The sequence below is a fragment of the Neovison vison genome, chromosome 12 (assembly GCF_020171115.1).
Source record: "Neovison vison isolate M4711 chromosome 12, ASM_NN_V1, whole genome shotgun sequence".
NCBI lineage: Eukaryota > Metazoa > Chordata > Mammalia > Carnivora > Mustelidae > Neogale > Neogale vison.
The window spans coordinates 105,529,820-105,543,966 of record NC_058102.1 but is presented as its reverse complement, the minus strand read 5'-3'; the positions used below and the strand labels follow the sequence as shown (position 1 = coordinate 105,543,966).

General features: G+C 44.3%; 1 protein-coding gene across 1 annotated transcript in view; it reads right to left on the bottom strand.

Moving 5' to 3' along the window:
* The window catches only part of LOC122891026 (maestro heat-like repeat-containing protein family member 1), a 35,447-nt gene that overhangs the window by 19,385 nt on the left and 1,915 nt on the right, over positions 1 to 14,147 (bottom strand). Inside the window, exons 4-11 of the mRNA XM_044226416.1 lie at positions 13,713 to 13,786; positions 12,512 to 12,628; positions 12,260 to 12,304; positions 11,296 to 11,440; positions 9,347 to 9,390; positions 8,499 to 8,658; positions 7,932 to 7,984; positions 964 to 1,080 (exon numbers count right to left, since the gene is read on the bottom strand). Of these exons, the coding sequence (XP_044082351.1) occupies positions 964 to 1,080; positions 7,932 to 7,984; positions 8,499 to 8,658; positions 9,347 to 9,390; positions 11,296 to 11,440; positions 12,260 to 12,304; positions 12,512 to 12,628; positions 13,713 to 13,786 (755 nt within the window). The remainder of the gene's footprint in view (positions 1 to 963; positions 1,081 to 7,931; positions 7,985 to 8,498; positions 8,659 to 9,346; positions 9,391 to 11,295; positions 11,441 to 12,259; positions 12,305 to 12,511; positions 12,629 to 13,712; positions 13,787 to 14,147) is intronic.

Sequence of the window (14,147 nt, the reverse complement as noted above, 5' to 3'; positions counted from 1 at the left end):
CACTCATGTTGCCTTTAGTAAGGCTATTCTGTGTAGCCAGCTCTCTTCTTCCTATATAACTCTGTCTCCTCAGTGATCCTGTTCCTACCTTGGGCTTGGAATATACCTGATGATAGTCATGATGGTGATGGGTGCTTCTGTGAGAATTCTGTGAGAATCTGGCAGGGAAGGGGCTTTGGAGAGGGGATGCTTGAGAGGACGGCCACCAATTCTACCAGTAAGCAACACTTAGAGAGGGCTTGTGTCCCAGCCATTGTTCTCGGAGCTTGTACATTTTTAATACTGAAAAACACCCCATGACACACAGATTCCATAGTATTCCCACACGAAATAGATAATCTAAACCTAATCATGAAGCAATAGGAGACAAACAAAAAATGAGCTACATTCTTCAAAACAAATGGTCCATACATTTTTAAATGTCAAGATCATGAAAAGTAAATGTTGAGGAGTGGTTCCAGATTAAAAATATTAAAGCTAGCCAATGAGGTTTATCCGAGGCGTGATTATTGCTAATTGAAAAATATTAAAGCTAAATGATAAATTGATTCTAAATTGGATCCCAGACCAGAGGGAAAAAAATGTCTTTCTTTTGCTCTAAATAAACATGGGCAGGATAATTGGCCATTTTCAGATCAGGTCTATAAATTAGATAATAGTACTGTAGCAATGTTAACTTCTTAATTTTGATCACTGTGCTTTGATTATGCAAGAGAATATCATTATTTTTAGGTAGTACACCCTGAAAATGGGTAAATGCGCATAACTGCAACTTCCTGAAATGATTCAGAAAATAAAATAATAATAGTAAATAGCTTGCCCAAGGGCACACAGTGGGAAAGTGGCAGACCTAGGATTCCAACAGGTTTTCGAGCTTGCCAGATCTCAGCTTTTAACTACTTCGTCATCCTGCCTTTTAAAGGAAAAATGTTTCTTTCCCCTTTGTCAGTTCCTCCACCTCACCTCCCTCTCCTGCAGGTCTTCATGGACACTTTGTAGGATAGAGGAAAGCATAGTCTTCACCAGTTTCATATTCCTTGAGGTCCGCAAGGTAAATCCAAAGAATTTATATAGAAAATCCTAGGAGGGGTGAAAGGGCAGGGTCATGCAATGAAGTTAGGAATGAAGTTAGGGTAGCTTGGGGAATAGCCATTACCCAAACTGGTTTTGAAATGGTCAACCAGCATCTTCCCCACTGCCCTATCCTCCACACTGGCCCTCCTGTTCTCTGGGGGTCATCTGGATAAGACAGTAACCCTAGATAGCAGGGGCTAAAGCTAGAGATAAGAGAAGGCTTTATTTCTAATTTCTCAGCATCTTAGGGTACAGATCATCCCTTTAGGAACTTTCCCTGATCCATATGATTCCTATTTCCAGCTAGGAAATAAAACATTCCTTACATCAATGTTTAACCATTTTCAGAGTACAGATCTTTCACCTTCTTGGTGAAGTTTATTTATACGTATTTTACAATTTTTGGTGCAATTGTAGATGAGATTATTTTCTTAATTTCTCTCTCTGATGCTTCATTAAGTGTAAAGAAATGTAACAGATTTCTGTATATTACTGTTGTATCCTTCAATGAATTCATTTATCAGTTTCATGGAGTTTTTAGGATATTCTGTATATAACATCAAGTCATCTGCAAATAGTGGAAGTTTTATTTCTTCCTTGCCAACTTGAATGACTTTCCTTTCTTTTTCTTGTCTAAGTGCTATGGCTAGGATTACCTCTACTATGTTGAATAAAAGTGGTGAGAATGGACCCCCTTACGTTGTTTTTTGATCTTAGGGGGAAAGCTCTCAGTTTTTCACTATTGAGTATGGTGTTAGCTCTGGGTTTTTCATGTATGGCTTTTCTTATGTTGAAGTATGTTCTCTCTAAACTTACTCAGCTGAGAGTTTTTATCATGAATGGATATTGTACTTTGTCAAATGCTTTGTCTGCATCTATTGAGATGATCATATGGTTTTTATCCTTTCTCTTGTTAATGTGATCTATCATGTTGATGAATTTGTGAATACTGAACCACCCTCACATCCCTGGGTTAAATCCCACCTGTTTATGGAGAATGATTTTGGATTCTGTTTGTTAATATTTTGCTGAGCATCTTTGCATCTATGTTCATCAGATCAGAGATCTTGGCCTATGGTTTTCTTTTTTTATAATGCCTTTACCTGACTTTGATTAGGGTCAGATACTAAAAATGACACTAAAAAATGACACTAAAAAATGGAAAGATAGTCCATGCTCATGGATTGGAACAATCAATATTGTTAAAATGTCCATATTACCCAAAGTAACCTACAAACTAAGGCAACTCCCATCAAAATACCAACAACATTTTTCACAGAACTAGAATAATCCTAAAATTTGTCTGGAATACAAAAAACAGACAAATAAAAAAACAAAAAAGTAAACAAACAAAAAATCCAAATAGCCAAAGCAGTCTTGAATAAGAAGAACAAGGCTAGAGGTATCACAGTCCCAGATTTCAAACTTTATTACAAAGCTGTAGTAATAAAAACAGTATGGTACTGGCCAAAAACAGACACATAAATCAATGTAACAGAATAGAAAGTCCATAAGCAAACCCATGCTTTTTATGGTGGGTCAATTAATCTATGACAAAGGAGGCAAGAATATATAATGGGAAAAAGACAGTCTTTTCAACAAATTGTGTTGTAAAATCTGGATAGCCACATGCAAAAAAAGAAAAGAAACTAAACCACTTTCTTACACCATACACGAAACTAAACTCAAAGTGGATTGAAGACATAAATGTCTCCATTTGATCCATAAATTCTTTTTTTTTCAAGATTTTTATTTATTTGACAGATCACAAGTAGTCAGAGAGGCAGGCAGAGAGAGAGGAGGAAGCAGGCTCCCCGCTGAGCAGAGAGCTCAATACAGGGCTCCATCCCAGCACCCTGGGATCATGACCAGAGACGAAGGCAGAGGCCTTAACCCACCCAGGTGCCCCTGGAACCATAAATTCTTAAAAGAAAACAGAGGCAGTAATTTCTTTGACTTCAGCCATAGGAACTTTTTTTTTTTTTTTTTTTTAGGTATTTCTTCTCAGGCAAGGGAAACAAAAGCAAAATTAAACTGTTGGGACTACACCAAAATAAAAAGCTTCTGCACAGTGAAGGAAACCTCCAACAAAACAAAAATATAACCTATTGAATGGGAGAAGATATTTGCAAATGTTATATTGATATGGAGCTAATATCCAAAATATATTTTTAAAAAAAAACTTGTACAACTTGACACCAAAAAAGCAAATAATCCAATTAAAAAATGGTCAAAGTACCTGAATAGACATCTTTCCAAAGGGGACGTATAGATGGCTAGTAGACACATGAAAAGATCCCCAACATCATTAATTATCAGGAAAATGCAAATCAAAACCACAATGACATATCATTTTACACCTGTCAAAATGGCTAAAGATAAAAAACGCAAGAAATAACAAGAGTTTGTGGAGATGGAGAGAAAAAGGAAACCTGTGTCCTGTTGGTGGGAATGCAAGCTGGTACAGCCACTGTGGAAAATAGTACAGATATTCCTCGAAAAACTAAAGATAGACTAACCACATAGTCCAGCAATGTCACTACTGGGTATTCACCCAAAGAAAATGAACACACTAATTCAAAAAGATATATGCCCCCGATGTTTATTGCAGAATTATTTATTTACAATAGCCAAGAAATGGAACCAACCCAGTCCATTGACAGAGGACTGGATAAAGATGTGGAATGGAATATTATCAGCCATGAAAAGAATGAAGTCTTGCTGTTTGCAACTACATGGGTCAATCTAGAGGGTATAATGCTAAGTGAAATAGAAAAAGACATACGACACGATTTCACTCAAATGTGGAATTTCAGATATGAAACAAACAAACAGAGAAAAAAAGAGGCCAACAACAACAAAAAGTCTTAAACACAGAGAATAAATTGGTGGTTGCCAGAGGGAAGGTGGGTACGGGGACTTAAGAGAGTACACTTACTTTGATGAGTACCAAGAAATGTATAAAATTGTTGAGTTACCATATTGTACATCTGAAACTAATATAACATTGTTGGTTATACTTGAATGAAAAAATAAGTTAAAAAAACCAAACAAATAAATAAATAAATTTTAATAGCAAAGATTTCACTTGAAAAAATTAAAAATAAAAAGTTCCGGGCGCCTGGGTGGCTCAATGGGTTAAGCCTCTGCCTTTGGCTCAGGTCATGATCTCAAGGTCTTGGGATCAAGTCCCTCATCAGCTGCTCTGATTGGCAGGGAGCCTACTTCTTCCTCTCTCTTTCTTCCTGCCTCTCTGCCTACTTGTGATCTCTGTCAAATAAATAAATAAAATCTTTTTTAAAAAAAGTTCCTTAAATTTGCATAATTTAAAAATCAAAATAGCATAATCAAAAAAAGTATTTTTATGTAGTCTTTCTGTCTCCCTCTTCTGAATTTTAGCAGCCTTGATCCTTGCTTACTGTGCATTGCCCTGTCTACCTTGTAATATCCATATTTACGCACTCAAACACTTTCCTGCCTCAAGATTTCCATAGTTCCCATTTCCCCTGTCTGGAATCTTCCCTGGGTTCTTCAAAATGCTGTCTCACTCTCATCTTTCTGATCCTGGCTCAGTGAACCTTCCTTGACCTCCTAAATTCCTCTCTAAGCTCACCATCCTGATACTTTCATTCAAGGCTTCATCACAATCACTAGTCATCTTGTTTATGCATTTGTTTGGTTAATTCTTAACCCGCTCCAACCTCTCATCTCCAGTGATAAATAAAGCTCAGGAGCAGTGTACGTTTTGTTCTTTGCTCTACTCCAGTACTTACAGAGTGCCTGACACAGTAGATAAACAGGGTATACCGCATGTTCAAGGAACGTTTCAGCTCTCCCCCTAGAACCCCCTCTCGACGGGCACTTTTTCTTCCTCTAGCAGATGCTCTTCAAGCCTTATCCAGAGCCGAAGTTTCCTTCCCTTCCCTGGCTGTGGCACCATTGCGAGCAGTTCCCACTGGCAGTCTTTTTGGGTCCCTTTGCCTGGAGACGCCTGAGAGTTATATCCTTTTCTCTCCCATCCCTGCCCCTTAACAACCATAGAAGCCTGGCACCGGTGACAGAGAGGTGGAGGGGTGGGGAGGTACAAAAGCCACCCCCCCTCACTTGTCTCTAAGCAGGATAGACTCAACAGTGTAGTTTCCATCCAGATCTCCCCACGTCCTTTCTTGGCCTCTCCTCTTCTATCCTGCGTCCTTTACCTGACCACAGCTTCTCCTGAGAGTACTTTCTTGCCAAATCACTTGACAAGGACCCTCACCTTGGGCTCTGCTTCTATGAAACCTGACCTGAGGCACCTGACTCTCTGCTTAGCTGGCACATTACTCATCTTCCCAGACTTAATCATTTGTCTGTAGAGTGACAAATCTTCCCAGTTTGCCAGTACTGAGGCATTTCCTAGTATGCTGGACTTCTTCTGCTTCTTCTTCCTCTTTTTTTTTTTTTTTTAAGATTTTATTTATTTGACAGACAGAGATCACAAGTAGGCAGAGAGGCAGACGGGGGGCACAGTGGAAGCAGGTTCCCTGATGAGCAGACAGCCCAATGTGGGACTCGATCCCAGGACCCTGAGATCATGATCTGAGTTGAAGGCAGATGCTTTAACCCACTGAGCCACCCAGGTGCCCCAGTATGCTGGACTTTTAAAGCTAAAACCAGGACAGTCCTAAGTGAACTGAGATGGTAGACCATCTTTGAGAAAGTTTTTCTGGCCAGCCCCATCAGGCCAAGAAAATAGCTCTCCCCTCTGCTCCCAAGCATACAGTGCACATTCCAATCTCGACAATTACCGCACTTATAATAATCCACTCTCTCCTCTGTTCACTCAAGCGGTGATTTCCTGAAGGCAGAGTCTGTGCCTTTTATGTGAGTACCCTGTGCCTAGTCCATGCCTGCTATGCCATAAGCATTTGTACATATTTTTAATAACTAAATTAATAAGATCAGGATCCCTGCTTGCTTCATTCTTCCATCCACAAAGCTTTGCACATAGCAGGTGCTTCATAAATATTTGTTAATAATTAGAGAGCTAATATTCAGTCTTGGAAATAAGGCCTCTTCCCTGGAGATCCCTCAAAGCCCAAATAAAATGTTGCTTGGCAACAGGAAAACAAGATTAAAAATGAAGAAACCTGGATTCAGGTGCCAATTTTACCAATAAATTGCTTAAGGCTCTAAATCCCTCTAGATTATGTTTCTCCATCTGGGAGTCGGGATAATGAGTTGTCTGTTACTTGGTCTTTTGACTTTTACAAAGCAACTGCACAGGTGTCTTTGTCTATCCCCACCCACTCTCCTGTGATCAGAAGTCATTTCTGCCACTGCCCAAGTGAGGTGACTAAAATCTCACAAAGGCTAAGACAGTTGACCCAGACTGCACCAGGAGTGCAGGAAAAGCCAGGACAGGAACGAGGCCTTCACCAGAACAGACCTTGAGGTCTGTGAGCAAAGGAGCCCCTTCCCTAGTCAGCTCTGCAACCCCAACATCACATACACTCCTGAATCCATAGTATCACCTCAAATATTACTTGAACAAACTTGCTTCAATCTGACCCTTAGGTCAATGATCTTTCCACTGCACCAAAGTACCAGCTCTGTTCTTTGACCTCTGAATGACTGGGAGGTTCAGTTAAGACAACAGATGGCAAAGTTCTTGATAAACCTTAAACAGGGGATGCCTGGGTGGCTCAGTTGGTTGGGCAGCTGCCTTCGGCTCAGGTCATGATCCCGGCGGCCTGGGATCGAGTCCTACATCGGACTCCTTGCTCAGCAGGGAGCCTGCTTCTCCCTCTGCCTCTGCTGCCATTCTGTCTGCCTGTGCTCATTCTCTCTCTCTGACAAATAAATAAAATCTTAAAAAAAACAAAAACAAAATGAGACACCTTAAACACTAAGCAAATGTTAAGATATTGATATTTTTGCTGTTTCTGTGTGACCGCCAGCTCCTGGTACGCTCCATCCTTCCATTCCCTGGGGCCCAGAAACATGGGCTGGCTTTTCCCACAAGGCCTGTCCTTCGTGTACATTTCTGTATTCCTTCCCCACCAAACTCCTCCACACCAGCCTCCACCCCCACTTCCCTCCTTGCAACTACCACCAGCTGCCTGATGTGCCCACCTGCGCGCGCGCACGCAGTCACACACCTTCTCCTCACCATCGCTGAAATAATTTATCCTCTCCAAGACAACCTTGATGAGTTGCTCCAGCCAGCTGTCATCATTGATGGCCACTAACGACTGACTTGAAAACTAAGAGGAAGGGAGAAGAGGACCACACATAGCAGTGGCTGGGCTTTTCTGCCTCATGGAAGTGGGTCAGAAAGAAGCAAGAGACAAGGGGGCATGGTCTGTGAATATGAAAAAAGAGCTCAAGAAATGGGGAAGAGCTGAAATACATAGGGGGGTTAGTCAGGGCTGGAGAATAACAATATAGGGACAATGATGGTAATAACCAACTCTGTGTGTGAAACCCTTTACAGTTTGCAAGGCTCTCCTTTTCCTGTATTATCCTATTTAATTCTGGGAGATGGAAGTTATTTCCATTTTGCAGATGAAGGAGCTGAGGCCGGCAAAGGCTAAATTACTTGCCCAAGGACACAAAGCTAGGGCCCCATTCCCATACTCTCTCTTGACAGTACAATTTTGAGGGTGTGGAATGTAAGATAAGGTCTAGGATATAGTCAAAGATTCCAATGTAGAGGCCGGGAGTCCTCTCAGAACCTCAGAAAGAGGTTCTCTTGAGTAGGGAGGTCCCTTGGTCATGTCTCTAGCTCAGGGGGTCTGGGGCCTCTTCTCCATAAGGATCCTAAAGAGGGGAAGGAAGGCAAGTGTGGAGAATGGTATGTCTCTTAGAGTGCGTACCTGGAGCAGCCTGTCCTCCCACTCCTCCTGATCCAGATTCTTCTTAGTGTGATCTAGGAAAGAAGAGAGTTATAGGGACCTGCCGACCAGAAGGCCCCAGCCAGGGAAAAAGAACCAACATTGGAACACCATTCCAAGGGGTTTTTGCCCATCATCTCATTTAATTTGGATCGCGATCCTATAAGATATGTTTCCCCTTCTTTACAGAGGTTCCAGGAAATGTATGACTTTTCAAAGGTCAAACATACCCCGCTGGCAAACGTTAGAACAAGGATAGGAACCTGGGTCTCTGGTTCCAAAGCCCACACTCTTTCCCGATCCTCTGAGCACAAGAAAGAGCGTTCTGGGAAATCTGGAGGCACAGAACTCTGGGCTGCATATCTGTTCAGTGCAGAACATGGTCCAAACAAACAGACCTACCCAAACGGCATCTCAGAAAGACAGAGAGACTGGTCCTGGTGCTCCTCACCCCAGGGAAGATCCATCCTGCACCTTAGGACTTCATCTCTTCCGGATTCTGCCCCAAAGCCCAGCTTCATTCTTCCCACCTCGCAGCCAACCCCTCACCATCCAGAATCTGCAACATCTGGGGGATCTCCTTCATCCACAGCTGGCCCACATTTGAGTTGATAACAGGGTGCAAGGAGGTGATAGGATGCAGGGCATGTAGTAGCCTTAGAGAGCTTATCCCAAGCTCCCTTTCACTATAGGACTTCAGGGCAAACACCTGGGAAGTGAGAGAAGCAAGCAGGAGGCAGAGAAAGGATTGAAGGGAATAGAAGGAAGAAAATCAGAACAAACCCATAGAATGGTAGAGCTGAGGCTTAGACCCTTCCTATTCTTTTCCACCTGTGAACTCCTACATGTTCTGCATGGTGCTCTCAAAACGTTGCCTCCTCTCTGAATCCTGGAGACCAAGTCTGCCCCTTGCTCTACTAAGATCCCGTCGTAACTTACATGTTCCTCTACTAGCATCTATCACACTGCATTCTGGGTGGTTATTCCCGGGCTTGTCTTTCCCACTAACTCTGTGAACACTTCAAGGGAAGTTCTATACCTTGTCTTTCCAAGTGTTCATAATGTCTAGAACATTCTCACAGCATTCTTGCTGCGAAAATGAGATCCGGAAAGGCATGCAGACTTGCCCAAGATCAGCAGAGAACAGCTCACTATAAGGCCACGTAGGACACAGGTCAGGCCTTCCCCAGCCTCACCATATCCTCACTTCAGGTCTCAGCACTATGGTCCCAATTCCCTGCTCCAAGCTGTTTGATCATCTCCCCCCCAAGCCTTTGACCCTACCCCTTATTATATGCCCAGCTCAATGCCTGGAATAACCTAGTACTCAACTATTTGTGGAATGAAGAGATGGATGGATGGATGGACAGTATTCATCCTCTACATTTATCACTTACCACAAGATGGGTCAGAAGTTTCTGTGGGGAGATGAACTGGGTAGCTAAATTAAAGAGAGAATAAAAGAAGAGGACAGAGTCAGTATCAGCTCCAGGATGCCCAACCTTCAGCCCCTTCTCCCACCCAACAGCCCACCACCCATTCTTCAGGGCAGGAGAAAAAGCAAAGTGGAGAGTGATTATTGGTGCCATTGCTCTGGGGATTGTGACATTCTGACTTACCCTAAAAACAGACCATTTTCAGTATTAAACATACACACACACACACACACACACACACACACCCCTTCTACCTGTCAGAATGGCTATCATCAAAGACAAAAATAAAAAGTATTGGCAAAAACACTGATTTGGAAAGGTACAGGTTCCCTTCTGTTTACTGTTGTCTATTTACTGCAAGAGCCAAGACATGGAAGCAGCCCAAGTGTCCGTCAATAGATGAATGGATCCAGAAGAGGTGGTCTGTACACACAGACAAACACATACAAGGAATATTACTTGGCTATAAAAAGAATATCTTGCCATTTATGACAACTTGGATGGAACTCTAAAATGTTATGCTAGGTAGAAGTTTGACAAAGAAAGATAAATATCGTATGATTTCACTTTTGTGCAGAATCTACAAAACTAAACACATGAACAAACAAAAATAGAAACAGAAAGAGAACCATAAATATGGAGAACAGACAGATGGTGGTCAGAGGGGAGGGATGGGCAAGACAGGTAGAGGGGAGTAAGAGATACAAACTCCCAATTATACAATAAATGTCATGGGGATGAGAAGTACAGAATAGGGAATGTAATGAATAATCTTGTGATGACACTTGTGGTGACAGAGGGTGACAACACTTATCATGGTGAGCATACAGTAATGTATAGATTGTCAGATCACTAATATTTTTAAAGATTTTTTAAAAAGATTTTATTATTTATTTATTTATTTGAGTGGGGGAGAGTAGAGAGAGAGAAGAAAAGGGAGAGGCAACCTCCTTGTTGAGCCAAGAACCTGACACGGGGCTTGATTCCCGGACCCTGAGATCATGACCTGTGACAAAGGCAGACACTTAACTGACTGAGCCACCCAGGAGCCCCCATACAGAACACTGTATGTCACTTATACCACAATAAAATGATTTAAATAGAGAGACAGACTAGGGAAGAAAGGCATTGTCCAGCGGAAGCATGGTAAACAGTCACCACTCATGAGTGTGTCCTATTAGTTTATACCTTGAAAGGATCTCCCACTATCCTGAGAAGTTCTTATCCAGGCACACATTTTCATGCCTTTCATATTTGAAAATCCTAGGTCGACCTTCTAAATATCTATTGTTTACACTGATTATAATCAGGACTCTCAACACTGGGAAAGTCATTTGCTACCTCTCCACCTTTTAAACCCTAACAGAGAATGCTTATTTTCCAAACACACAAACTCCCACACACCCCAAGTAATGTGCCAAACAGATAGCCTCACCCCGACTCTGACTCTCCCTGGAAGTAGCGGTCAGGGATTGGGTGAGCAAAGAGTGAGGCTCAGAGTCGGGGCAAAGAACTAAGGGTCAGGAATGTCTGTGTATGCATTACTTTGTAATTAACAACAAAGTTTGTGCATCTCTACTCCAGTGTTTCAAGACGAGGAATAGAGGAAAAAGGATCTGTTGGGGTGGGGGCGGGGGGGGGGCTCTTGCCTCTCTTCCAGAAGAATCCCCTTTTCATCCATGTGAAGAGCCAAATGGAATCAAGCTGCTGCCCTAACCCTTTGCCTTCCTCCTCCGTCCAGGCCCAGGCTCACAGCTGTGCTCTCGTGGCCCTCCCAGCAGATCTGCGCCCTCTCCCCACACCCAGGACCCCTCCAGAGTCCCAGTCCCTCTCCCACCCTCCCCTCCTGCCTGTGGCATCCTGTTTCACAACTGCCCCCTCTCCACGGTCTCCTCGACCTGTGTACTTACGGCTGAGGTGGAAGCTGCTTAGATAGGGAACCTGGCCCAGGGACCGGGCCTTCAGAGCCATGTTTGTGGCTATCTTACTCAGCAGCATGAAGGCCAAGGTGTGGCTGGGCTGGCATGCCAAGGTGATCAGTTTGGGCAAGGACACCTGGCAGAAGAGGTGGCAAGGGGATTCGATGTCAAGCTCCAAATCAGTCCCAATCATAAGTTCTCTAACCCTATGGCTTTGTCCTCCTTTCTTGGAGGGGCATTTGAGACCTGTATACACAGCCCCCTCCATCTCACTGATAATTCCCCTTCCCTCTCCCCTTCTCCTCCTTCCCCCTACATGTTGGTAAAACACAACCAAGGTCCTGATGAAAATTACAACAGGATGGACTTGATTAAATAGAGGGGCTTCTTGAAATGTGGACTTGTGTGACTTGTCATCGCCTTCACAGGGGGGCATTCCGGGGGCAAAAGACATGCTAGCCGTCGGGAGACAGCTTGCTGGGAGGGAGAGGGGGGTGTCTGGGAAGGAGTGTAAATCACAGCTGTCCTTTGCTTCTCATGGCCCCTGACTCAGCTCTGACCCACACAACAATTCGTAGAGTCTCCAAGAATCCTTAGAGGCTGCTAAGAGCGGGCAGGGTGGATAATTGCCCGTCTTTTTTTATGGGAGAAACTATAGCCTGGAGAGCAATTTACTCGAGATTTTATAGCCAGAAACCGGCTGAGCAAGACCCAGGCTCAGGCCTCCAGGTTTACCACCCAGTGACCCTCTGCTCCACTGAGCCACTCCTCAGAGGAGCCCCAGACACTCGAGTGGGAACAGACAGAGGTGGGGAGGGTAGAAGGGACAGTACAGGGGGTTAGGTGGAGTGGGGGGAAGGGGGGAGACAGAGAGAATGCAATCTGGGGGTCAGGGTATCTGGGCAGCCAGGAGAGGAGGAGATGAAGGAGCCTCTTTGACCCTAGCTACTTGTACCATCTGTAGGATTTCGGAACACATTCGTTGGATGTCCTCTTCATTCTGGAATAGGAAAAGATTTAAATCTGAAACCAATGCTAGCTGAGTCTTCTGATTCAAGGCCTCCCCTGGCTCACTGCTCAGAGTTTTAGACACCAAAGCCCCTTCCCACTGTGCCAACGATGCCCTCTTCTTCTTTCCCTCCTGCTCCCGAACCTGCCCTTCTCTTGCTGCCACCCTCTGTCCCCTCCCTGCCTGGCCCCTGCTCACAGAGCAGGCAGACTCGCTGAGCTTGATGACATAGTCGATGATGATATTCCCCTGGGGCATGGCCAAGTAGTCATGCCGGCCCAGCATCTCGATGAAGTGCAGGAGGGCCTTCCGTACCTGCGGGGGGTAGTTTTGAGGGGGGAGCGTCACCTATCATGTGACAAGATAGGAAGGCACATCAGTAGGACCCTTCATGTTCCAGATGAGAACACAGAGGACAAGAGCCTGTGACAGGAGTCTTCAAGGGACTCAGATCTCCCAACTTCAAGCCCAATGTGACTCTTCACTGGTCTCTAGGTGAGGACAGACAAACCTACTCGACCCTGAAGTTCTAGCCTATTTCAGTTCTTACCATTCTCCTGAAGAACTGTAAGCACTGAGCTTGCCCACGCCTTACATAAGTAATGGACAGAAGAGTTGGATAGGGAGAAATCAGAGTCCAGGAGAAGTCCCATGTTCTGGCCTTCATAGGGAAAGCCAGAAATGAATCCCACAAGTCCGAGGGCCCAGCCCTCAAGATCCAAGTCTCTCCATCAACCTTCTGAAGATTTAGGACTTGGTTTTTAGGGATGGTGCCATAACTGTCCACCTGGTCCCAATTCAGAGCTGGGAGCAGTATTTGCTGCCTCCAATCTGGGCAGAGGTTGCTAAAAATATGGTGCCACGGACCCCATGCTAGATATGATGTTTGAGGTCTTCTTTCCCCAAGAAAACGGAATATTTAGGGGGAAGAATTAGTATGTGGGGTGCCTGGGTGGCTCCGTGGGTTAAAGCCTCTGCCTTCAGCTCGGGTCATGATCCCAGGGTCCTGGGATTGAGCCCCGCATCAGACTCTGCTCCGTGGGGAACCTGCTTCCTCCTCTCTCCCACTCTGCCCACCTCTCTGCCTACTTGTGATCTCTGTCAAATAAATAAATAAAATCTTAAAAAAAAAAAGAATTAGTATTCTTTAGAGCTCTGTGTCCCCACTGACAAGGCTCAGAAAATAGGTAGGAACCACCTGTCCACTTCTCAAATCCTTCTCAGGATCCGAAGAGCTCACATGTAACCCATGGGCAGAGTCTGAGGCCAGGGCGGGCTTGGTAAGGGGATGCCTTACCTCTCTCATCCATGAACAGCCTCCCCTCTCCATTTTATACAACTTCAAGGTCTCAAGAAAGCAACTGCCCTCCCGGCCCAAATATTCCACCTTTCTGCTCACTGGTTTGAGATCGTCCTGAATCACGATGATGACGGAATGCATCACTTCGTTCTTCAGTTGCTCTGTCTGGGGCACTAGAGAAAAGACACACACGCAGCTGGGGATCAGTCTCCTTCCGCCTCCTCTGTCGTACTGGGATGCACAAGACAGACAGGTGAGAGGAATTCCAGGTACTGTCCTGGTCTTCGAGGACCAGATAGAGCGCCCAAAGATTATCTCCACCATCCTTCTGCTTCAAACCAGACTGAAGAGTCACAAAAAACGGGATTTTCATCAAGCTGGCTTTGGAGCCCCAGCTCTTTCCAGTCTCCTACAAATGCCCACGACCCCAGTCAAGCTGTTCCCGCAACCCCCACTGCCCCATACACCACAACCTTTAAAACTATGACAACTGTTCTTCTTTATGTAAATTCCCTCTCCTAACTCACCGTTACA